General features: G+C 40.6%; 2 protein-coding genes across 2 annotated transcripts; one reads left to right on the top strand and one right to left on the bottom strand.

Moving 5' to 3' along the window:
• Positions 1-223: 223 nt before the first annotated feature.
• LOC146002628 (odorant receptor coreceptor-like) lies at positions 224-17044 on the top strand. Its single transcript, XM_083140589.1, has 4 exons — positions 224-1170; positions 9728-9827; positions 13662-13817; positions 16994-17044. The coding sequence occupies exons 1-4, from the start codon at positions 224-226 to the stop codon at positions 17042-17044; spliced, it is 1254 nt and encodes a 417-aa protein (XP_082996715.1).
• Positions 17045-17487: 443 nt separating this feature from the next.
• Positions 17488-22708, bottom strand: LOC146002627 (uncharacterized). The gene is made up of 3 exons (XM_083140588.1): positions 22670-22708; positions 19337-19555; positions 17488-17769 (listed from the first exon to the last, which is right to left on the bottom strand). The coding sequence occupies exons 1-3, from the start codon at positions 22706-22708 to the stop codon at positions 17488-17490; spliced, it is 540 nt and encodes a 179-aa protein (XP_082996714.1).
• Between the last annotated feature and the right edge of the window lie 2952 nt (positions 22709-25660).

Genomic DNA, 25660 nt, shown 5'->3' with positions numbered 1-25660 from the left:
ACAATTGCGTCAGAAAAGTGATGTGGAGAGACTGAACATTTAATTATTTAGTTGTTTGTTGGCGAGCTGTATAGACCCCTACTGGGGTCGTCATTTCAACTTTTCGATTTCGAAAATTTTCTTCTGGCGCCCATCTCTAGGGTCGTTTCTAAGCAATGGTTGGCAACGCTTCCCAACCAGACGGGACGATTGTCCCTGAGGTTACTTGCCACCAAAGCGCATCATGGCGAGCTCCACGCAACACATTTCGATCGTCGGGAGGAGTTCCAAGTTCCGGTGGCAACAAAGCCAGTCTAGCGACATCGACATCGTGGGGAAAATACTTGCCTTGGCCGGCCTCTGGACGGACCCTCTTCCCACGAGAGAGTCGACGATCGGCGACTGGGGAAGGTTCTCGTATTGCGTCTTCAGTTTTCTCGTCGTCGTCGGCGCTTTCCTCTCGCACATATCGGAAATGTTCCTAAATGGAGAGAGCTTTCAGAAGTCGGCCGACAAGTTCGTGACGACGCTCAACGTCTTCGAGAGCATTTTCGCTACCGTGGTGGTGACGTTGAAGAGGAAGCACGTGAAGGCGATTTTCCTCCAGGGTTCCGGGTTCAGATCCACGGGGCTGGACGGTGGAGCGAACGTGGATGTCGCGATCAGAAGGATAGCGGCGAGCATGTTCTCGGTCTGCCTCCTGGGGCTAAGTTGCTGGGTCTCCATGTCCTTCGTGTTTCGCGGGAAGTGCGTCACGAAGGGTTCCGTCGGCAACGAAACGGAGTGCGACGTCGTGAAGAAGCCCTTCGCCCACCCACTGTGGATCCCCGTGGACGTCAGCCAGACGCCCGCCTACGAACTGGTGGCGGCGTTCCAGACGCTCGTCGTATTCTTCTACGGCACCAAGTCTCTGGCCTGCGACGTGGCGCTGGTGGGTCTCCTCTTAAAGGCCAGGAGCGAGCTGAAGGTCCTTCGGACGTCCGTCGGGACGGTCGTCGGTGCGCCTCCCAAGAGAGTCGAACCGAGACGCAAGAGGGCGCCGAACGTCAAGCTGCTTCTCGTCTGCAAACCGAGGAAGAGGCACGGGACATCCTCCAGGTCCCTCGCCAAGTCGTGCGACCCCAGCGAACGTCACGGAGAACCGAAGACCACTGCGCTGCAGTGGATAGACCATCATCGACGGGTGATCAGGTAACACTCCATGCTCACGCCACGCAAGAACGCTCGCAGAATTTCCTCTCGGGGGGCAGAAGTTCTCAAATGGGGGAGAAGTGGAGGATACTGTCCTCCTATGGTTCCTGAAGCTTTCCTGGCGGCGGATTACGAAGAGTTTTCTCGGGATATCAACCAGGTGATTTCGAGAGCTAAAGTCACTCTCATCTTCAGGGATTGAAGAGCAGAGATGTGTCACGATAAGGTTATATGTGTTTGGTGTTGGAGGGGACCAAATCATCAAAGAAGCAATATCCATCCACAGGAAAGAGGAAAACCTTAACAGGGACACGGGATTCGAACTGGACCCAGCCTGGTTACCGGTAAGTGAACATGTAGGCAGAAGCCCTTTGCACTCAACATACACTCCAAGCGGGGGACGCAAAAGAGGCGTCGTCGCTGGATCCGAGCTTGGCCCCACTCACCCCGGCTGAACCTTCGGGGGCCGGGTGTTTCTCTAAATTTCTGTTTTTGTTTCATCTCGTACAGTAGGATCCATGACTATTACCGTACAAATTGTCCATCACCATGTTCGTGCACTTTATTTGACCCATTAAGAGCTTGAAGAATTAAAAGAAAACTCAAAACAAGCTGTTGACAACTTCAGCACCAGAATACATAAAAGTCCATCGCTTAAAAACACATATTATGTAAGAGAAAAATTAATGAAAATAGTCACGGACAATTTGCATCGTAATACTCATGGATCCCACTGTACTTCAATCCCTGAAGATCAGAGTGACGTTAGCTGTCAAGCTCGGAAGCCTATCCGGAAATCCCGAGAAAACTCTTCAACTCTCCTCCTGGTTCAGAAAATCCTCATAAAGAATAGGATAGTTTACATAAGCATTCCACACCCACTGCATTTTCTCATTGTTTTCTCATTTTATTATTATTATTATTATTACAAATCAAATTTGGAAACACCGTGTCATTGTTGGCAAGTTCAGAATTTAGTCCACTATTTAAATATAAACTGCGTTCGATCTGCTTATTTCCACAAACAATCTTCATGAAGAACTCTTTTTGTCTTTTTGCACTTTTTCACGATGCACAGATATCCAACAGAGACCAGTTCATCTACCGTCTTATGTTTTCACGCTATAATTTCGCCATTCGAATTGTATTAAGTTTTCCCAGAAATCTCAGCCACCCCCTTCCCCTGCGGGTGCCCTTGATGCCACATACCACGGAGGGCAATTGTCACAAGGCAGTGTGGTGCTAAAGGGCAACAAAGGGATTCCAAAACTAATCTTTGAAAGAACAGCGTGTCCCAAGATTTGGTTCCCAAGCAGATCATCATTCTGTCTTGTTCCGCAACACTCCACCCTTACCGGACCGCTTCTGGCAGGAAAACCCCAAATAAACAACTAAATAGGCTCGTTAGTCCTGGGTTCCCATCCCGTTCCTCACCAGAGCGCTCGGAACCAAAGAATCGATCACAGGCAAGAACTTACTGAATTAATGTTGCAGGGTGATTGCTGAAAACTTGCAGAAATGGGTTTTATACATTTATTTACAATTCAACAAACAAGGCTCGGATTTTTCCATTAATTCTCTAATTTACATTATATACATTCCTGTAACTTGAGCCCCACGGCAGAACTGCCAAGTGGAAGCTAAGCATCGGCGGAATCACCTCGGGATGCTTTTTCTCATGGGAGGCCACTGGAGCCCGAAGATCACTCTCCCTTCTGCTATCGGGGTCATAAACACTCTCCCTTGTCCTTTGCCAGAGGCCATATTTATACTTCCTCCCGCGTCGCATGGGGGAGGGCTGAAAGTTCAAATCTTATTGGCTCTTTTTAAACTACACTGGACCATGGAAGAAACCCAAGCATACAGAATTATACACAAACACAAAAAAGAAACAAAAACCAATACTGTTTGTAACAGACTTCAATGAATTTTACGATGGTCTTCCACGATACTGCCATACGCCATTAACAACCCTTCTACAGTATATTTGCATACGTTACCGCCTACGCCATCTCGACAGATTATCCGGTGGAGGCACATAGTGGTTCGGATCGCACATTAAACTGTAGGTCCAATCCCGATTTGCCTTACTGTGCATAAAGTGGACAAAACAAAAACTCAAACCTACGTCATCTCGAGAGAGGTCGTTTCGCAATACCAAGAACCTCTTCCACAGAAATGAGCTCAACATTCGAACAAAAACCTCAGCTAGAATCTCAATGGTATAGCGTTTTTAATGTGTGTTTCTCGAATTCCTTGTTTTCCCTATATTGTAGTTACTTTTATGATAAATATTTAAGTACAACCGAATCTTATCCTCCCATAGACCAACTACAGCCAATTACAGTGCTTGCATTGCAGATGGTGTAACGCTCTCATGGGTAGTCTAGCGATGGAAGGGGGGAAATTAATGAATAGGCGCTCGTGAAAACTAATTCCCCTCGTCAAGGGTGATTATCAAAACATTTTTTTTAATTTTCAAAATACAGAAAACAAGCTTATATTCTTAATGTCAGAGAATAAATGATGTAACTATATGCTCCTGAATAGTGTTTGTGAACCCACAATCGGAATTTTGTTACAATTTGTTCCACAACTTAATGATAAGATAGAAAATGATAGTAGGAACAACAAATAGACTCCTCGTGTTGCAATTGTCTACGTGCTCTTGTACCGATTCAGTTATTGCATAATATTTGAAGGGGTCGGGTGTTAAACATGGTAAGTGACATTTTGGTCATTCCTGAGTTCATTAAGAGAAAAGGTTATTAGAAGCTACACTGCAGATAAATTGTTTTCGTGTTGTGTTTACCAATTTCAGAAGGCTTCACTGAGTCCAATGTAAATTGTATGCCACGGAAATTTCACTCGAAAATCGAAGGATGGAACATTTTACTTTGTAACTGAAAAATGACAAAAAGGTCACCATGTTTTACACCCGAGCTCTTCATTTCGTATGTAGCTGGAGATTTCTACACCTGAGTGAAAATAGATTTTGGTGCATATTGCAACGAATTGGTCCACTCTGCTTGAGGTTAATGTTAGTTTCGTAATCCATAGCAAAAATTACGTGGATTTTGACTCAAGTGTAAAATTCACTTGCTAAAGCAAAACTGTTGCACGACAAGAAGTTAGAAATGAGCTTTTAACATTATTTTTCTTTGTTTTCTTACAGGTGGTTTTACTATGCAGTAGGCCTATACGTAGTACAATTACGTATCGCATGCCAACACTAGGTATTAGAGCGTTCCTTGAATTGATATTATTATTAATCAACACCGACAATACTGTTCATGTTTCGCAATGCAGCTATAGTATAATCGTACACGATCACTTCATCAAACCGGAACACGGAATTTTTCAAAGAATATGCGAGGGAAGAGAGGTAGAATATTGTCGTAAAGATCTATTTCTTTGCAAGCTTACGCCTGAAAAGATGGTAAAATCTAAAATGTATCAGGTATGTTGTAGATAATTTTGAGTCAAATGTCTCCCCCTCCAGCTAACCATGTAGGAGGAAAATGTTTGTTTTAAGTCAATTTTTTGCTCAGATAAGCTAATCGGGACTGGACCTACAGTTTAAAGTAAGATCTAACCACCAGCAAATATGCCTCCACTGGATATCGATTTCATACTAAAGTATTATTATTATTGTTGTTATTGATTTAGTTTATTTTACTTCGCGTTTTGTGTTTCTTGGCTAGTTTGCGAAGATGGAGATGAGTGATGAAATGATGAAATTAATGAATGGACATCACAAACAACCAAGTCCGAGCGGGATTCGAACCCGGGACCCTTGGCGTCGCAGCGCGATGTGCTAACCACTCGGCCACAAGGTCCGGCAAACTAAAGTATGTAAATTTGGTTTTCAAGTTCCATAAGTGATAGTTTACCAAATTCTCGGACACACCGTATCGTCTTGATTTTAGAATCGTCTGTCTCGTCTCGCTTCTATCTATAGTGAGTATACAGCAGGGTTGTTAAGGTTCCAGGTTAAGGTTTTAAATAAGTCCAATTCTGGCCCATGAGAGAAAATCAACAAGCGTAAATCGGTTCTGGACCGTAAATAACCTTTTTATCTGGAAAGTATTTCAAATTGGTCCAGGAACCTTTTTTCAATTAAACAATACGCAATAGAACCCATTATGTTCCTGGACCTTGAACTGCCCTGCCTAGAAGTCCACGTCAGTTGGAACCATGACCTATCATTCCTGTGAGCACGGATGCTAAAGCAAACATTTGTATCAAGTAATGTATTTGACTTATTCGATCATTTGTTGAGCGAGCGTTGTGGGATGTGATAACTTCTGCTGGAGGCAACGAACTCCTCCATTCATGAATGCTACGTCGTCAGTTTCGCGTTTTGCTATCGCCGCCATTCGTGATGCAATTCAGGCTTTGGTATGGAATTCAGAAAACTCTGGGCTGAATGTTCATGCAAGTTTCTCGGTGGTTCTCAAAGGACATTGCATGCTTTTCGGAACAAACTCTGCAAAGCTATTTTCTCCTCTCTTGCAATTGCTAATGTTGTACGCAAACAATACCGTCCGTTTGTCATTGATTGGAACTGATTGAGGTAGGTTCCTGAACCAGAGGCGCGCCAGAAATAATGCAAGAAGACATTAACTAACAGTGGCGCAACTACAGGGGTATGGGAGGAAGCACTGTCCCCCCAACCATGAAATGAAATCGATTCTAGGGGGCAAGGGGATGGGGCAAATATTGACAGCGAAAGGAATCTGCAGGGGCACAGAGGGGCAATTTGCCACCTCGATTTGAATTTTATGCAAATAAAAATACATTTCGTAAAATTGTCTTGCTCGCGTCGCTTGCAATGCGTGATTGTTTTCTGTAAATCATTCTAAATTATCAGACAGAGAAATAAAATAAGACTTGTCTTAATTGATTTTGTCTCGAATGCATGAACAATTGTTTTGAGGGAAAGGAGCGTGCACATTTGAGAGACAATTTATATATTTTTTGCTCTTGGTTGGTTATGAGGTGGATTAATTGATTATTTAATGTATTTAAACAATATATGTTACGTATATGTACGTAAATAAGCTTTGAATACTTCCACAATTAGTGTTAGCATATTACACATGTATTTTCTTCCTTTACGTCGCTCCATGTTGCATATGTGTAAAACACATGCCGTATTTGCAAGTTATACGTCATGTTATTTGTAAAAGAGGAGAATTTTATTCGGAATGCATTTATCATGTATTTTCTGTTTCAAAAATACAGTTGGTGGGCTTCTTTTCCATTATATTATTAACCCTTCGTGGGTCACGTGCAAAATGTTACGTCGCGCACGGTCTCAGAGACCGGGTTTTTAAGACATGCTAAATTAATGGTTTAAAACGCCAATTCCTCAATCATTACAGTTAGATTTTTTTTACAAGCAATGAAGATTCTATAAAACTATGAAATGTACATTTTAGTTAATAAATTAAATACACGTTAAAAATTTCAATGTTACATATCCGAACATAAAATTGGAAAAAATGAGTTTTTTTTATAGTTTCTGTTTTAAGTCCATTCTATGCACAGAAAAGCTAATCGGGACTGAACGTACAGTTTAAAGTGAGTAAAACTACTATGTTCCTCCACCGGGTAGCGAACCCTGGACCTTCCGATTACAATGCGATTAAGCTACCACTGCGCTATCGGGGAGACAATTTAAAAAAAATAGTATCTTTTGCAAATAAAATAATTGGTGATTGAAAATGTTTATAATTTTTCACGGCATTCTTGCAAACGTTGCGCTGATGGGTCTCAATCATCATCTGAATCAAACTGTCCATTTGTTGAGTCACTTTCCCTCGAAATTTCCAGAAATAGCAGTTTTTTCCGTTCTTTTTGCTTTATGTCCATCTTATTACAACAGCTGTTAAGTTATTGCACAAGTATCACTGTTTAATAGAAATCACAACACAAATAAACAAAAAAAGACACGGAACGGTAAACCGGATTTTCAGAAAGAAACTAGTTACGCCGATGGTCGCGCACGGACTCAGAGACCGGTGACGTCCTAATTGCGAACAGTCCTAGTTGCGAAGAGTCCTAATTGCGAACCCTTTCTGCCTGAACAGGAATATACTCGAAGGTCTATCTCCTAATCGCGAACATATTTTTCTGCCTTGGGACCTGCAACTTTCTCTCACACTTCCCGATTCTATTTGACGATTCTTTTTAATTTCTTTAAAGGGACTTACATCCAGACTTGAGACTGGTCAGTGTTTTGTTTGATCATAGAAAATTCGTCATGATTAAAGTAGTCGCCAAAAAATGTATAATTTAGTAATAAAAGTGTGACCCATTTTTTATAGGAATACGTACTGCACACTTCTTAACTGAAAAGAGCTTCGTCATTTAATAATACAATTATTAACGTTACCTAAATTTCAAATTTCAAAACATATGACACTGTTCTTAAAAATTTAGGAATTCCACCAATCTCCTTACACTTGTTAGTTCTCCTCGGCAAAAAACAAAAACACATTTTTTTCCTTCCGTTTTACATCTTCCAGGCTCATTTCCATCCTAAGAATCGTGCCATTAGACTTTATTGCCTCAGCCATTAAACTTTATATAATGTGGACTACCTAGCTCATTGCTGATCATTCCATCCCTCCACTACATTATTTGTCCGGTGCTTCCTGTTGAAGCAGTTCCACATCACTTAAGGCACCAAAGGGTTTTCGAGAAAGAAGAAAGTCAGATGACGTCGACAAACTGAAAGGGTGAAATGGCCCTGGAGGGATTTTCAAAGAAGACCATGATAAGTCAATCAGGTTGGCTATTGTTGTTGGTCCCCCACTCCTAACATAAACAGCCAATAGCAAAACGATATTTTATTGAAAACGAGGGAGAAATACTTTGCAATAATATTACAATATTAAACTATACAGAAATAACTAAACTGATTTTATCAAATAAATCATATTTTCCCTTGCCCATAAAAATGATTAAGTAAAGATTTAGTTTATAACGAAGACAAATTACTTCAATCTTGTACATTGTTGAACAAAACTCGATATTAAGAAGAGATGTATTTAACTTGTGCTTGAAAAACAATGAAAACGTTGCATATATTATTTGGGATAATTATTAGCCTATAAATTCTGAAAAAATGTTGCAAAAATACGCGAATAATATTATAACATATAAAAAAACGTATATATATACATGAAATATAAGAACAATTAAGTATAAATAATTTAATCCAAGTTCTTAACTTGAAAGTATACGAATAAGATTAATGCCAATATACAACTGAAATCTGCCTAACATGGTGGTCGTTATAACTACCAAGCCCTCTTCTTTGTTTGAAAACTCGTTCAGCAGATTCTTTGTGAAATTTCGTCCCCCGTTCTTGCTCAACACCAGCACGAATTCCTGTCCTTTTCTGTAACTTTCTAACTGCTCTTAATTTGCAACATTTCCCCTGTAGATTTTGGAATCTATTAGCGTATTTCTGTTACGAATCGATCTCCGTTTCATTTTAGTTTTGAGTGGTTGTTTTAAGTCCACTTTATGCACAGATATGCTAATAGGGACTGGACGTACAGTTTAAAGTGGGGTCCGAACCACTATGTGCCTCAATCGGGATAACGAACCCGGACCCGTTGATTACGATGCGACGACGTTATCGCTACGCTAACGGGGAGGCCTATCATCAGGGGTAAGACATAAATAAGCATGGAGCATGAAAAAATTTAGTAGATGATTTAGGAGGTACGGCGGGCAGAAGAGGGCAAGTCATCGATTTTTCGACAACGATAATTAGATAGATGTACTGCAGACTGGAGATACACAGAAATAATGTTTGTTTGAAATAACCTGAAATTATATACTCCCTCTGTCCCATAATTATTGTCCGGTACACTTTTGTTTGGTGTCTCATAATATTTGTCCGATAGGCAAACTGTGACATTGGTGTATACAGAAGAAGAAAATTAAACACGGTAATGAACCATACAACGTTTTCACTCAAGGATCAGTACAAATTTGCCGATCAAGAATTATGGGACAGAGGGAGTATATAATTTCAGGTTATATATATATATATATATATATACACATGATTCATGGTGTGTGTGTTTGAGTTTTAAGTCCACTTTATACACAGACTGTCTGATCGGGACTGGACCTACAGTTTAAAGTAGTATCGAACCGGGTTCGATACCCCGTATCCCTTGCTTACAGGCCGACAACGTTACCAACACGCCATCGAGAAGGCCTACATCATGCGTGTGTGGGCGCCTGCATATGATTTTCCATTTCAGTACGCACAATTTCCAATGGGAGGATAGTTCTGCCCTTAGGGTCATTCGCCTCTTACGATAATCGTGGCCATTGCATGGCGCAGTCAGAAAGAACTTGAGAGATTGTCAATTTAAATACAGAAATATAAAATAAGTGGACAATAAAGTTATTTTTGCTTTATTTTTAACACTACTACTATGTAGATAGTTCAAGGGTTGAACTCCCAAACCTCCCTCTCGGCACATCCTTGATTATCTTAAATTATTTCCCTGGTATTTCGTTGCAGCTTCGTGGAGACGACTGAACAGATCTTCGGGCCCATCGTCCTGGTGACTTTCCTGATGAGCACGGCCAGCTTGTGTCTCCTGGCGTACGCCGTCGGCACGGTGAGTAGCAAGGCGACCAAGGCATTCTGGGTAACAGGACCTTCAGGTACAGTGTGTTTCAAAATCTAACTTTGATAGATTATTACGGAGCGTCGTCCATTAAGATATTTTAAATGAATGTCGCGCAAACTACGGCCCAGGTACAACATCTGGCCCGCCAGAGTGTTAGTACTTATTCGTTTAAAACTAAAATATATTTAAGGTCAATATAAATGTCTAAAATTCATTCTAAGAATAGTATATTTTAGTCAGAAATTAAAGCACATGTTTTGTCTCTGCAAAAAAATAAAATAATAATAATAATAAAAAAATGCACCATTCTATTTTCGAAGTGCGAATAAATTTATGAACACACACGAATATTCAACATCAGTGAGCTTCTTATAGAAACGATTTTAAACCATTAATATTTAGTAAGCAGGGTACAGGACTAACGCAAGATTTTCTTTGCCGTTTCAGTTTTTGAACTTCGCACACAATAAATTGAGCCAAATTTGTGATAAAATTATTAATATAGTAGTAACCTACATACAGAACTTGAAATGCATCAAATCAAAGTTGGTGCACTTTTCGTAGATCCTGTAATAACAAAAATCTGTTTACAGTAAAACTTTCTATTGTCTGTGACTGTACATCCGACGGCGAAAGAAACAGTAGGCGAATTGCCAACCACCATTTTCATTCGGTCTGAATTACACAATGTGATGAGTAGCGCCCGGGGCTTTATGTCCTATAAAACTGTAAAATATGTATGTTATTACGTCATATAAATGGGAAAACATGTCATGAAAAATTAAAAATATGTCAGAAAAAGGCAGAAATATTCCCAGTAAAGCCAAAAATATGCAGAACAGTACTTTCGAATTTCTCATTACAGTATCTTATTATGTCAGTATCTTCCAGGGAAGATCGACCAGGGAGCGAGTTGGGGTTAGGTCAGAATCCCTTTAAGCGAAGAATGTAGAGGGAAAATATTGAAAATGCCATGAGGTTTACTGCAATTATGTTCAGTTTCGTTTACTATTATGTCAGATGTACACCTTTGTGGAAACTATAGCATAATTGGCAGGTCACTGTGAAAAAATAGTGCATTATTATTCTGTACTAGTTGGTAAGAAAAGATGGCATTTGCTTTAATTTCATCATTCGTAATTTCCTTATCTTGCCATCGATAATATGAACTTTGCGTTCCGCTCAAGATACGAAGAATAAATTATAAAATAATCGATTATATGCAAGACAATTACGAAATTATACAGAAATATGTCTTATTACGAGAAAATTGAAGAAATATGTTGTAAAAACGCGAAATTGGTAAGATATGTCAAAATATGTCTTATGAAGTTCGTCTATTTCGGCTGATTTTCATCAGATATCTAAAGATCTCACCCCTGTATTCGATTCGATGCCAAATAAAAAAATATGTTATAACATACAGCCCTATCACAATGAATTGAAATAATGACGTCAATTAGCAGAGAACAATGCCTGCTTCGAACCAACATAGTTTCATTCCTTAAAACAACACAGGATGTAGAATAAAAAAGTAGTGAAAATAGCGGTGGACAATTTGCCTACCATTATCTTTGCCGTTGACTGTACAAACGCACGATTAGCAACAAGCATAGTTTGTCCTTAGATCCAAAGAGTGCAATGAAATGTTTTGTTCTTCAGTGTTTCCTGATTTCACTTGTTTTTCCTCCAAACACAGCGGCAAGACACGATGATGGGGATCATGCTAGCTTACTTCGTCATGAACTCCATTCAAATGTTTATGCCCTGCCAACTGGGACACGACGTCACGAAGCAGGTATGTGCATGTAAGCATCGATTGTGTTTTGTCTGCGATTTCCAAGAATGTAGGTCGGTGTATCGTTTCAAGAGACCTTCGTGTGATGTCAAGGAGTATCTAGAAACTCTTATTATATGAACCCAAACTCATACACAAAAATAGCTTTCGAACTAGTTAACACCGAAAACGACCAAATTTCTACAAGTTTCTTGTGAACACTTGTTCCGCAACACGCCACCCTTACCGGGCTGCTTCTGGCAGGAAAAACCCAAATAAAAACTAAATAGGCTCCTTAGTCCTGGGTTCCCATCCCGTTCCTCACCAGAGCGCTCGGAACCAAAGAATCAATCACAGGCAAGAACTTACTGAATTAATGTTGCAGGGTGATTGCTGAAAACTCTCAGAAATGGGCTTTATACATTTATTTACAATTCAGCAAACAAGGCTCGGATTCTTCCATAAATTCTCTAATTTACATTATTTACATTTCTCTAATTTGAGCCCCACGGCGTGAAAGCGGGGTCGCCTCAGGATGCTTTTTCTGATGGGAGGCCGCTGAAGACCGAAAGCTCACTCTCCCTTCTGCTATCCGCTTCACACACACTGTCCCTCACTCTGTCAGAGAGGCCATATTTGTACTTCCTCCCTGGTCGCATGGAAGAGGACTGAGATTTCAAATCATTTTGGCTCTTTTAAACTACACTGAACCATGGAATATATCCAAGCATACAGAATTGTACACAAAACACACACACAAAAAAATACGGTTTGTAACACACTTTAATATGTGTAAAATATCAGCTCTATGCCATGAAAACGTAAGAGCCAGCTGTTGTGTCGGCTCGGTGAGGTTGGTCAGTTGCCGAATAGTGTCCTTCTATAATCCGCGAGGCTGCTTACTTTTCGACAGGGAAATTTTTGATGGCTGGACCATTAATGGACACGAATGATTTTTCAATTGTGCTCATTACTTAATAAAGAAGTGGTATACTATTAGTTCCATTTTGTTTGAGGGTAACAGGGCCTACCCGATGGCGCAGTACTAGCTTCGTCGGCTTATAATCAAGGGGTCCCGGGTTCGATTCCCGGTGGAGGCACAGTGGTTCGGATCCCACTTTCAACTGTAGGTCTAGTCCCGATTATCCTTACTGTGCATAAAGTGGCCTTAAAACACCAAATCAATCAATGTAAAATGTTTGAGGGTAATAAAAACATTCCTGGCAAGGATAAACATAATAATCTTTTGCCGGAATCGCTGTGTTTTATGCTCTTGATAACTACGGCATTTCAATCGTTGAAGGCAGACAAGTTGAATTATACTTCTTAATTATCCGTTATCAAGAAAGTATGTGGACACACAAGCTTTTTCCCCATGTGCATTCCACATATTGAAAATAGTGGCCATTTACGGATGTAGTGTTATCAGCACCACGCTCCGGCCTCTTTCACCCCCAGGTAGCCGTTTATCGGAGACTGGGTGAACTCCAAAGCTCTTCATCCCGAGGCTGCAAGACGCCTTAACGACCGGACCACCACCACCACTCTCAACACACACACACATCAACATTTGTACGAGTAACTTCAGTGAAATAATATGCAAAACGAGTACGCGATTTAGAGCGTAAAAAGTATTAACTGAGCACTGACCTGAAACGACAGAAACACAAAGGAAGTACAGGGCAAGGTTATACATGCTAAAGATATGTGCGTAAATAAGCGAGACGTTACGGGACGATTGATTGATTTGGTGTTTTAACTCCGTTTTATGCACAGTAAGGTTAATCGGGACTGAACCTGCAGTTTAAAGTGGGATCCGAACCACTACTTGCCTCCACCGGGAATCGAACCCGGGACTCCTTGATTACAAGACGACGACGCTACCACTGCGCCATCGGGGAGGCCCATGTTACGAGACGAAAATGTCGGCATCTGCGCAATGTCACGTGCTATTTCGGCCCAGAGCCACACTGTACTTTATAGAATAAGAAACATCTATTATCTGGTCTAATGTTTGTTTTTATTTCTGAATTTTCATTTTTCAGAGCTCCATGATTCTGACCAATTTGTACAAATCTCCGTGGACCAATGTGTCCATTAAAAGGAAGTCCCTTCTCCAGATAATCATCGGGAGACTCCAGCAGCCGCTCTGCGTCACTGGAGCGGGATTCTTCACTTTGTCCTTGGAATTCTTCGTCTCCGTAAGTGCTTCTCATGAGACGAGACTGCTTAGAAACTTCGTATACGTCGTCTGAAATCGAGACTCTTGGTCCGAGAGACTCGCTTTAATCCAGATTTTTAATATATCATACAACATCAGAGGCCATGGGAAGGGGGGCGGGGGGCTCTGGCCTACCGAGGAAAAGCGTTAGTCCAGTCTACGGAGAATCATTGATACCTGCCACTGCCTTAGCCGAAACCATGGACAGAAGTGCGCATGCGCCAACTGGACTTGTTCAATATCAAAATAGGGGTGACGGCAGAAATCACAGACTGAAAACGATGAGCTTTTATTTGAAGCCGTGCTTAATCCTGAGGCTAGAAATATGGCGGAGATGCACATGTTAGGTTTTCATTTTTGTGAAGATATTATTTGTACTCACTTGTGGAGTGTAATATGTAGAGTTATATATTTTAGTAAACTTAAAAATTGCAATCTTGTGTGGTGCAATAACTCACAATCTTTAAAATAGTTGTTACAAGTAGTAATATGAAGGCATTCTCGCTGCCATGATAGTATCACCCCCTTCGAAATTTTTGGCTTAACGTTTACCCATATAAAAGGCTCACCTCCGGTCTGGTATCTGGAGGTCTGTGGCAGCAATGGGATTTTGGGAAGGTTTGGTGCGGAAACATCAATGAAGTAAGTAGAGATATGTTTCAAATTATGGAAGGGTTCAGAACGAAAATAGAAACAAGGAAATATCACAGAGTAGTTTGGCTGTTGATTCTACCTGCTTCCCCTCTCGCGTTCGGAATAGGCCTTTCCAGGTAGCTTTGTCTTCTCTGGCTGGACTGTAGTAGAATAACAAAGAAGGAAAGAGAGAGAAGGAAAAGGAAAATAAGTACGGGAGAGAGAGAGAGGGGGGATATAAAGGGGAAGAGGAAAAGCGCGGGCGACAGAGGTAACAGAGAAAGAAAGAAAGCCAAAAGGAAACAGGAAAAGGCAGAAATGAAGGAAGAACAAAGCAATACACAAAACAGGAGAGAGATGAAAGGAGATATAGACAGAAGGAAGCAGAGGCAATGCGGAACAAACAAAACACGGAGAGAGAGCTAAGAGAAATAAAAACGGAAGGAAACAGAGAAATAGCGGACGAGAGAAAACACGGGAGAAGCAGTAAAACAGTAGGAAACAGAAAGAAAGAGAGAGACAGTGTGGTGGAAAGGAGGGAGACACAAAAGGAAAGAGTCAACTTTATCAGCACTGACCACCGAAGCAGCCCGCACGTGATTTTGTTCAAACGAACCATTGAACTCACTCAAATGAAATTCTGTGGGGCGCGACTGTCACTCTCACTAATGAAGCTGAAGACTCGGATTGACGGTGTTTGGGAGCTTGACCTCGTGACCACTGCGAGCTATTTAAAAAGTGGGTTCAATTCAATTTTCCTTTATTAAAGGGCGAGGTTCAGCCTGCGGCTGAAATTGTGCATAACAAGCGATGGTAATGTGCAAGAACTTAGGTTTTTAGTTTAATTTTCTTTGCATTATTTCAGGGCCTCTTGATGGCTTAGTGGTAACGTAGTTGCCTTGTAATCAAGAGGATACAGAATTCGATACCCCGTGGCGGCAGAAGTGTTTCGGATCCCACTTTAAACAGTCCCGACTGGACTGAAAACATATTCGAACTCGTTACTGCTGGTAAATTTGTAGGTTGGTTATTCAAGCACTAAATCCAAGATGGTCGTCAGAATGGAGTCTACAGTGTAGACTCAATATTTCATATAAGTCCGTTATTTTTTGCTGCCTTTCATTTTCCCATTAACTTATATTTTACTACTATTTTTGAGGACCATTGAAAGCTGTTTTCTGTATTTCAAAATCGACAAATAAGACATAGGTCTATATGTTGAATAATTGCAAGTATAGTCGTAATAATCCTTTCTTCAAGGATATGGAAATATTTTTGTGTGTGTTCATCCATTTAAAGTTTAAAGTTATATTTTCACATCGTTTAAAATTTGAGATTAAACTTTGGAATAGCAGAGGTCGTTTTATGAACTTTTCCTTTAAATTTATGCTACGCAATGCTCCCTAATATAAAATATAACTTATGCACACATCAATTCGTTGCCACAAAATTCAGGTGTTACCCACGCGTGATTTTGGTTGCTATAAAATGCTATTTGTATCGAAACAATATGAAGAGGATATATATCCAAAGGCGCCCGCAGGATTTATTCTCAGGGGACAGCAGGGTCATATAAACTTTTATTATTAATTTTTTTATTATTATTATTATTGTTATTATTATTATTACTGCTACTTCTACTACTTACGAGTATGTTTCTTTAAATTACATACATATGTAATTTCCATATTCTGTATATCTATATACAATTTGCATAATTGAATACTGACAAAAAGCTGTTTTTTTTGTAAAAGAGACTGCAAGCTTAAAAATAACCCTACTTCAAATAATAATAGGAGTAATTACTGTAGGGCCTGTAAGTCACAGAAAACAACATTTTTTTATATAAAATATCTCTACAATTTCACAATTCGAAATACAATAAAACTATTTCCCGAAATCTCCTGCGGAGCCCTTGCTTATATTAATACTGCGTCTTTGTGCTTACACGTTAGAAAGAAATCTGTCGATTATGAAGTATGAATGGTGTTTGAAATACTTGAATGATAACCACAACTATAGAAAATAAAAATTGTTTTATTTTCTTTTTTTGGAAAGAGGGGATGTGAATCAAAGAATTAGGTCAAGCATTTTTCTAAAAGCCTGCTTACACTGTTCACATTTACTCTAATATTTTCAATATAACTCAATAATAAGAAATAGAATCACCAAAACAGGAGAATGTAACAAATAATTTGCCGATTTTCTTGAAAAAGTTGAGCTTTAGTGCAAGGATCTATTTTATGACATGTAAAGTTTACATACATATTTTTTCTTTAATCCAGGCATAGCCTCTATGTAGGCATATGGGCCTTCAACCGTATTTTGTTTATTTTTTTACACAGTAATTTGAAACTAAACCTTCTGAAATTTTATCCTTGGAGCAGTAGTCTAAAATTTAAGAGAGTTTCTTTAATTATTCACAATGTTCGTATTTGTATATTTGTTTATGGTTGATGGAACATTTTAACTTTCAATTTTATGTGTATATCCGTGTTATTGAGTTTCAGTTTTCTGTTTCAGATTCTGGGCATCGTTATATCCTACTTCATCGTCCTGGTTCAATTAAAATGAAGACTTGTGATTGGTTATAATGTGAATCTACTTCTCTTGAGACTGAGTTAAATAATTCGCTCAACGTTGTTTCGTTTACAAAATCGTTTCGGCAGCAGAAGTAACCAGGAGCCTAACTTTTGAGGGGCAGAATCGAAAATAGCATCTGGAACTAATTTGCTGAATAATTGTTACTAATAACTGTTGCGGAATAATAAAAATTAATCTTCAGTTGCTTACTTTAATCGCCACGTTGCAGGAAGTTGACGAAAATATCTTTAACTTGTAAATTTTAATAAAACTGAAAATTATGGGTGCAAATGCCACTTGTCAAGTTACGCCAATGGACTCTTGGAGAAGAAGAGATTTTCCCGTGTCAATCCTGCACCCCAAAGCTATTTGAAGTGGGCAAGGATACTAAACATGAAAATAAAACGAACGAAATATAAACGAGGTGTGGTCATTTATTGCAGGAGGTAGGGATACACGCCATTTTGTGTCTGCATCATCTCGTTCTTCGGCTTCGTGCTGGCGATCTTCACGTTGAACGTCGGCGTTCCGGCGGAGTCGGCAGCCATCAGCTCCTTGGCGTCGTAATCCACGTCCGGGGAGGGCATCCTCATGCCCTTGCCCTCCACGTTCACCACCACCGCCACGTTGGTGACCACGTGCTGCGTGCTGATTGGCTGAAACTCCGTCTTCTTCACTCCGTTGTTGAAGCCAATCTTCGTTGGCAGAGTTAGCAACTGGAAAGCGAGAGAGCAAATATTAACATGTTATGCACACACCACTACCACTAATAATTGTAATGATAATTATTACTATTATAAGCAAGTGCACACGCATTAATTACTGCAGAAAGGTGAATACAAATAGCTTCAAGAAGGATATGCACTAAAATGCATGCGTCTTTTAAAATATTCTATCTTACTCGACTCCCTAAAAAGCATTAGGCTTAATAAACTTTTTAATAGAAAATCTACTTAATTTTGAATCCTTAAATTATAATTTGTTCATCTGATGCTGAGATTAATGATTATTTTTTCCAGAGTGAAGTTAATTATGTTATATATTGCACAATCAAATTTCATTAATTTTCTATGTATTGTCTGAGAGAACATTTTTCAGATTTTTATCAAGAAATTATGAAGAATGAGATTAATAACTGTCACTGCTAGGAAAGTAAATCAGTCATTTATAGGCAGCACCACTGGGGTGCGAGAGGGTGCTCGCACACCCCTTGTGTCTGAGAGAGTACCCCCTTTCACACCCCATCCCCAACATTTTAGATGGCGGTATCATTTACTTATTCGTTTTGTATTCACACTCAAAAATAATTTTAGACCAGTCACTGGCAATTTAAGTCATATTCTGTTTGCACACACGCGCGCACACACACACATGCAGAGAGAGGGGGGAGAATTATGTCGTAATTAATCACATATCCATTCTTAACATTCATGATTATCAAATAGATGAAAAGGTTGCTTGACTGAATCAGGTTATTTTACATCGCGCGATTCGAAAGCAGGGTCCCCGCCACGGAAGTCGGCCATACACATTGTATGCACATGGGCTTATGTGGAGATAAGGCCCTCGTCCTTTGTGGAACGCCGTTAGCACATCGCGCTACGACGCCAAGGGTCCCGGGTTCGAATCCCGGCCTGGGCATGGATGTTTGTGAGTGTCCATTCATCAATTTCAGCATGTCATCACTCATCCCCATCTTCGCAAATTAGCCAAAAAGTGGCAAAAAGCGAAGTAAAATAAAGCAAATCAATCAATCAATTCTTTGTAGAACATTCAAGTGAATCTTTGTGTGGTTTGCTTTGTCTAGACGTCTGTAGTAGTTTCATGGCCCGTAAACCTATTTTCTATCACATATGTCTAGGAAAGGAGCGATAAGAAAACGCATGATCCTTCAGTTGACTGGAATTCTAAACAGATATAAATTTTCGCAATTCGTTTTCAAAGGAGAGGAATTTTCGTCTTTGCTAGCACAGGGCGAAGGTCGATCGAGAAGTGGCAGCTTGACAAACAGTTTGCTGTGATTCCTTGCATTTCCAGGGGTTCCAGATTCGAATCCCAGCCTGGCATTGGGTGCTTGCGACTGTCCATTCATCAATTTAATCCCATCATCACTCATCCTCATCTTCGCGATTAGCCAAAAGTTGCAGATATGCGAAGTAAAATAAACCAAATCAAATGCATGTATTTCAAACACTTTGAGGAGAATTTAGGGAAGAAGTTCGTCCACGCTTGTCCAAAAGTAATTCAGGGGTTGAGACGCAAATGGCGATGGTGCGAACGTACCTTAATGAGAGCTTTGGGGATGTTGGGACCGTGGTGCGGGGCCGGATTGAAGTGCGGCGGCGTCCGGGCTGGAAGGGGTCCTTCGTCGGGAGGGATGGGAAGGCCGTGGATCTCGCGGAAGCTGCCCTGATTAAAGGTTCCGAACCCGTGGCGGAAGATTTGAGTGGCAAGAGCGTCCTCTCGCATGACTCCTGCCTGTGCCTCCGCGGTCACCCAGCACTGGAGAGAAACATTCAATCATTACACTTCCTGAATCCGATAAACATTCATTGCATTCCAGAATTAGAAGTTTTTAGCTCAGTATTTCTGGAGCCAGGTGCTACACTTAGCGGGGAACGCTTTCCTCTAAATAATCCAAAATTTGTATTATGTATAAATAAGATGTTGATGCATTAGACACACAACCGTAAAATGGTTGGGTCACTGGATGATTGAGTGATTGATTTTGTGTTTTAAGTCCACTTTATGCACAGTGATGTTAATTGGGATTGGACCTACAGTTTAAAGTGGGATCCGAACCACTTGTGCCTCCACCGGGTATCGAACCCGGGGCCAGGTCACTGGACGAGAAGAAACTGTATCCTAATGGATGCTATTGAAGGAATGGTCAAGGGAAAGAAAATCCGGGGAAGATTCCAAATGAGACGACGTCAAAATAAATGGTCCTACTCTGCTACAAAGCGAAGAGCTGAATGGAGGTTGCAAGGTAAGACCTGGCCCTGGGAAGAAAACAATGAGTGAATGAACGAGACACAATGCCGAACCTCCACCCTAATTAATAACACATTAGAACGGACTCTCTAGCACACAATTTTGAGAGTCCCTTCACACATTCCCTGTTCCTGGTTAATTTCGCTGCTGGGTACATCAGTGAGTGCTAGAGATTCGAAGCCCTGTTGTCTTCAGCACCGTTGGATCTAGGGAGAAGGGTCCCGGGTTGATACGCGGTGGACGCACATTGCACAATGTTTTGGATCTCAGCTTTAACTATTAGGTCCTCTCGATTAAATCATAAAGTGGTTTTAAAAAAAGAACTCAACCAGCCAATTAATCTAAGAAGATTAGGCTGACACGATTCTCCAGTCAAAAAAACTGGACACTTTGCAACGGTTGCAAAACAGTACCAAGTGCAAAAATCCAATGAAGTAATAAAGACTTTACAAATGTTATACCCCATTTTGAATTTATATTTGCGATAGTTAAATCCCCTACGTCATCGCTGCATTCATGCACAATGGTAAATGCACCGAAAATAGTCTACATTGCTACTCTTACACGATGATAAAATCAAATTACTCAGGTTATATTATGTATTTTCCTCCGAGTTCAAAGTCGGGATAATTAATCGTCCCGAAGGTACTTCTCGGGACGGAGGGACCTGTAGGGACGCCCGGTCACTAAGGAGAAAGAAGGTAGGAACAAGAACGCCCTTGGTCATCGTTCGTTGCTTTTGTTTTTACTTTCGGTTTTGCGATAGAACGTTTCACTTCCAACTGCCCTATATAGAGTCGCATTTTGCAATATTTTGAATCATGGGGAACATATTTAATCGGTGTGCGCTAAGAGGATGGATACTCGAAGGAGTTCACTGACAGATTTTCTTAACTTCCTGATGAACAGACACTTATGAGGAACTTAGGAGTCCAAATGTAAAATTTCTTCAGAATGTTGCGACAGGGGAGACAATTGAGAAGCACATTTGAAAGACACGTCGTCGAAATAGAGGATGCTGGACCATCCTCCATAGGCGCACTGGACCATCCACCTGCTCCAGTGAAGTCGTTTTCGAAAGTTCCTCACCTTCCGAAAAACTACCTTCAAATTCTAAGTTCTGAAAAATTAGATCCATTTAGATGCATTCTAAAGCATTCAAAAGAATGTCTTGCTCCTTTCTTTCGCTGCTTCTAGTTCTCTGCGATAGTTTTGTGGCATTGAAAGCCTATTTTTCTATCGCAGATATGTAGGCAAAAGCGAAAGCAAGAGGCTTAATGATGGAGTTACGGAATTCTAAAAGGATGTTGATTTTCGGAATTTGGGAAACCATAGAATCGTTTCGGAAACAACTTTGCTCACGCAGGCTAAATGAAGGGGTCGGGTGTAAACCATGGTAAGTGACATTTTCGTAATTTCTGAATTCATTAAGGGAAATATTATTAGAAGCTACACTACAGATAAATTGTTTTCGTGTTACGTTTGCTAGGGATGGACGATATCGGAAATTTGATATCGCGATATATCGTGGCCGCGGTGGCTCAGTCGGTAACGCGTCTGACTACCATGCTCAAGGTCCCGGGTTCGATCCCCGGCCGGTTCAAATCCGGGAACTTTTCTAACGGTGGAAGCGGCCCCGACGCCCACCCAGCGTCGAATAACATGGGTACCTGGGGGAAACTCTGGGGGGTAAAGGCGGTCAGGGGCGTGATGCTGATCACATCACCCCAACTCACGACCGGATCAAGAAAGTGTGGGGCGTTACCCCCACACCCCCTGTACGCCTTCATGGCGTGGTGCTATGCACAGGGTAACACTTTACTTTTTTTTTACCTTTTTGATATATCGTCAAGAAAATATCGTCATTATATTTTTGCCGTATCGTGATATCGGTGATATATCGTCACTACGTTATGTATCGCCAAATATCGTGTCAATATATCGCTGACACGATATATATCGCTAAAATATCGTTTACGATATGTGGCCAACACGATATATATCGCCAAATACTGTGAAGATATATCTCAAACACGATATATATCGCCAAAATATCGTGAAGATATATCGCGGACAGGATATATATCGCCAAAATATCGTGAAGATATATCGCGGACAGGATATATATCGCCAAAATATCGTGACGATATATCGTCTAGTTGATATCCCCAGGACGATATTTTTTTCAATATCGCGATATATCGTCTGGACCATATATCACCCAACACTAGGGTTTACCAATTTGAGAAGGCTTCAGCGAGCCCAATGCAAATTGTATGACATGACAATTTCACTCGAAAATTGAAGGACGGTACATTTTACTTTGTAACTCAAAAATTACCAAAATGTCACTTAGCATGTTTTACACCTGAGCCCTTGAAATGTTCTTAAATAAGGTAAGTATTGCATTAACGTTTGAGTATCGATATAAAACTCAAAAGTTTGTCATTTTCATTGTGAACCATTTTCTCGTCGCATTTGTCTCGGAAGAGGACAGGACAACCCAAAACACAGGACCAGCCGCCACTGACGTAACGTGAGGTTCGGAAGAAACACAGCAAAATTATTAGGACATAACAATAAAACAGGCACATTAAAATGAATAAAACAATGGAAACTTACCTGTGGAATAATAGCAAAAAGGATTAGCACGGTCTTCATACTCAAAGCGGAAAAAAGTTTGTCTGCTTCTAAACGTTTCCTACGTCGTCAGCCATTCTCCGCTCGTTGGCCAACAGAGAAGTGTCTCCCGTGCAACTGCAAAGCTCTGCATATCTGGAGAGAATGTCCACGTGCAGCGAAGGAAACAAGGAAGCTATTTGGTTCAAAAGTGTAACATATTTCGGTCAACGAGATTCCTTTACGCAGCATTTAGTTCGTCTTGAGTGTTTGCGATCGATGCGAAAACAGCATCGTTGAGAAAATGAGAAAAGTGTGATTACATCATTCATTCAAAGTAATTGGAATGAAGGGTTCATTTTTCAAAAGCAGCATTCTTGAAAAACACTTCCGGCACACGCACTCATTAACAAAAAGTATTATGATTTAGTTTTCACGGTACGGTTGTGGGACCTGTGTTGCGTTCTGTCCATGTGTGTTTTGTGACCGTCCTTCCATCAATTACATGTTATCATCATCTTTCATCCTCATCTTCGAAAGTTGGAGGAAAGTGAACTAAAATAAAGCAAATCATTCAAGTTTTCACAGTAGCTAGTTTGGTGGCCCAGCACGACTTTCGATGGATGGATAAATGATGATTAGATGAAATTAATGAAAGGACACCGACAAAGAAACACCTACTGCAGGGCTCGAACCTGCGACGTCCATTGGCACAATCTTAAAGTTTCTCCAAGGTTTTGTTATGGAAGTCAGGGTGGGACTTGAAGTGGAGCATAAGGGGGATTCCCTCTCTCTGGTTGTGAAGTTTCGGCCCTTGTAGGTAGGGTCGGCCCTAGGTGGCTGCCTAGGGCACATAGCATGCGCGGGGGCATATAACGAAAATTGTTCAGATTAATTTTAAAAATCCTAGATCTCGGTGATTCAAACTAAACTTTTCACATGGAATAATCTATTAATATATTGGTGCAAAATGTTATAATTTTATCCTCTTAAAATCACACACATACTTGTCAAAATTGAATTGCTTGTTAGTCTGCCATCTTGATTTAAATGCATCCAGCTTCTGACCAACCCCCAAAGGTTTCTAATTGCTACAAAATCTTCAGCTCAAAAGCTCTACTGTACTGATAAGGTGTGAACCTTCCACGAAGTGCACCCTGCACTGCATTTTGCAGACTAACGAGGATCTGGCGCCAAGACCTACAGCCAGTATAATCCTCTGTAGGGCTATGTGTGTGTGTTGTCCTCTGATTTATCCTTATATGTGGTGAGATCCCTGACAGCCTCAGCTTCTAACCGAAGTCAGAATGATTTAACATTTTAGACATTACAGTTATTTTAATTATGGTAAGGGGCTGGACCCCGTATAACGTAACGGGTGTAAAATAACCTTTAAGTGCTGACGCACACAAAATTTTAAATTCAAATTCAAAAGCTTTAATTTTCCGGCATTTGCCATGGGGGACAAGATTGGTGTCAATGCTCTCGTTCGTCTCTCACACACCCAGACCATGCACAACATTCCAAAGATTCTTTTGCCTGTATAGCAAAGCAAAGCAAATTGTTTTGGAGTATACCTATACGAATTGTTTTGCTCGCATCGATGTCAGGACACCTGACGAACGTATACAACCACGAGGTTCACATTGATGGTCAGGGCGTTAAGACTTGTGTGTATGAGTATAATGTGTGTGTGTGGACTTATGTGAAATGACTTAATGCACTTTGTGTATAATATAATAGCTAATGTATAATTTTATGTGTATGGTTGAGTGGAAGAAAAGGCTTTGTACGGCCTTAACTCTGCCATTTAAAACAAGGCGTTAATAAATAAATAAATAAATAAATACCACTCGAATTTAGTTTTCTGTTGAATAAGATGCTGAAGTAGTAAGCTACCCAAACAATATGATGCCAACAGAGCCCCTGTCAGGCTCAAGTCGCTTCCCTTTACTTCTCAAATTAAGTATTTTTTACTGTTCACACAGTAGATTAGTAATTTTTGTCTCGCCACACCGTACTAAAAATTTAGTCGCTTCCGACAGACAAGAAAAAGTCAGTGCAAAAAGTCAATTTGCGTACAGGATAAAACAATGCGGTTTTTCAATGTATCGAAGCATCGAAAGGAAGCTTCATTGAGCAAATTGTTACCAAGTTGTTTGCATTCGTGCCCTCTGCGCGCCCTGGAAGTTTGTCAGTGTTTTACGGAGCACACACACATACAGGGTGTCGCAAAACTCTTTCAACAACGCTTGGGAGCTGGTAGATATCACAAAAACAAGTAACTTTTCTCTATAAAGTTTACCTCGAAAGCGCTTAGTTTCTGCGCTATAAGCGCTTAAAGTCTATCCTGTACGTACGCAACCCAACACAGCAAACGGTTGCTCTGACATAGCTAGCAGGGGCGCGTGGCAGGGTTGCCACTAGCGTTCCTCGTTAAGAGAGACGACTTGAAAACAACATCTTGGTAGTCTTCCCTGAGCAAAATCCAAAACATTAATAATACTTGCGGTGTTGTAAGAAGCGTTGACAGTATTTATAAACTGACCAAGACAAATAATGGGCAGACTGAAATTCAAGATTACTCATTCTAAAATATCTCCATAATTGATTGATTGATTTGGTTTATTTTAATTCGCTTTTCTGCCACCTTTGGCTAGTCGCGAAGATGAGGGTGATATGATGAAATAACAAATGACACCAATGTCTAGACCAGGATTTAAACCCGAGACACCTGGAGCCGTGGCGAGCTGTGCTAACCACGGAGTGTTTCGTGTATCATGCAATATCAACAATTGCAAGGAACACGTCAGATAGAGTTTTGCGACACCCTGTATACACTCACAGACACAGAGAGAGAAACGAGATGCCATAAAGCAAAGCAGCTGCGAGTCTAATTGTTATAGCTTGGGATGTGCAGCCTAGATAAAGTTTTGAAAATGTGGGAAATTGGCAACACGACTAACTGAAAGACGTTTGGGCAGCGAGCGTCCG

Source organism: Lepisma saccharinum, chromosome 18, assembly GCF_977018435.1.
Source record: "Lepisma saccharinum chromosome 18, izLepSacc3.1, whole genome shotgun sequence".
Lineage (NCBI taxonomy): Eukaryota > Metazoa > Arthropoda > Insecta > Zygentoma > Lepismatidae > Lepisma > Lepisma saccharinum.
Note: the sequence above shows the minus strand (reverse complement) of the source record. Positions and strands in the feature narration are given on the sequence as shown.

Excerpts from the sequence above, each read along its gene's own strand:
- LOC146002628 (XM_083140589.1), top strand. The coding sequence starts at position 224 with ATGGCGAGCTCCACGCAACACATTTCGATCGTCGGGAGGAGTTCCAAG. Across the intron at positions 1,171-9,727 it reads CATCATCGACGGGTGATCAG|CTTCGTGGAGACGACTGAAC; the intron begins GTAACACTCCAT and ends ATTTCGTTGCAG. Across the intron at positions 9,828-13,661 it reads TGGCGTACGCCGTCGGCACG|AGCTCCATGATTCTGACCAA; the intron begins GTGAGTAGCAAG and ends TTCATTTTTCAG.
- LOC146002627 (XM_083140588.1), bottom strand. The coding sequence starts at position 22,708 with ATGAAGACCGTGCTAATCCTTTTTGCTATTATTCCACAG. Across the intron at positions 19,556-22,669 it reads TTTTTGCTATTATTCCACAG|TGCTGGGTGACCGCGGAGGC; the intron begins GTAAGTTTCCAT and ends GTTTCTCTCCAG. Across the intron at positions 17,770-19,336 it reads TCCCCAAAGCTCTCATTAAG|TTGCTAACTCTGCCAACGAA; the intron begins GTACGTTCGCAC and ends CTCGCTTTCCAG.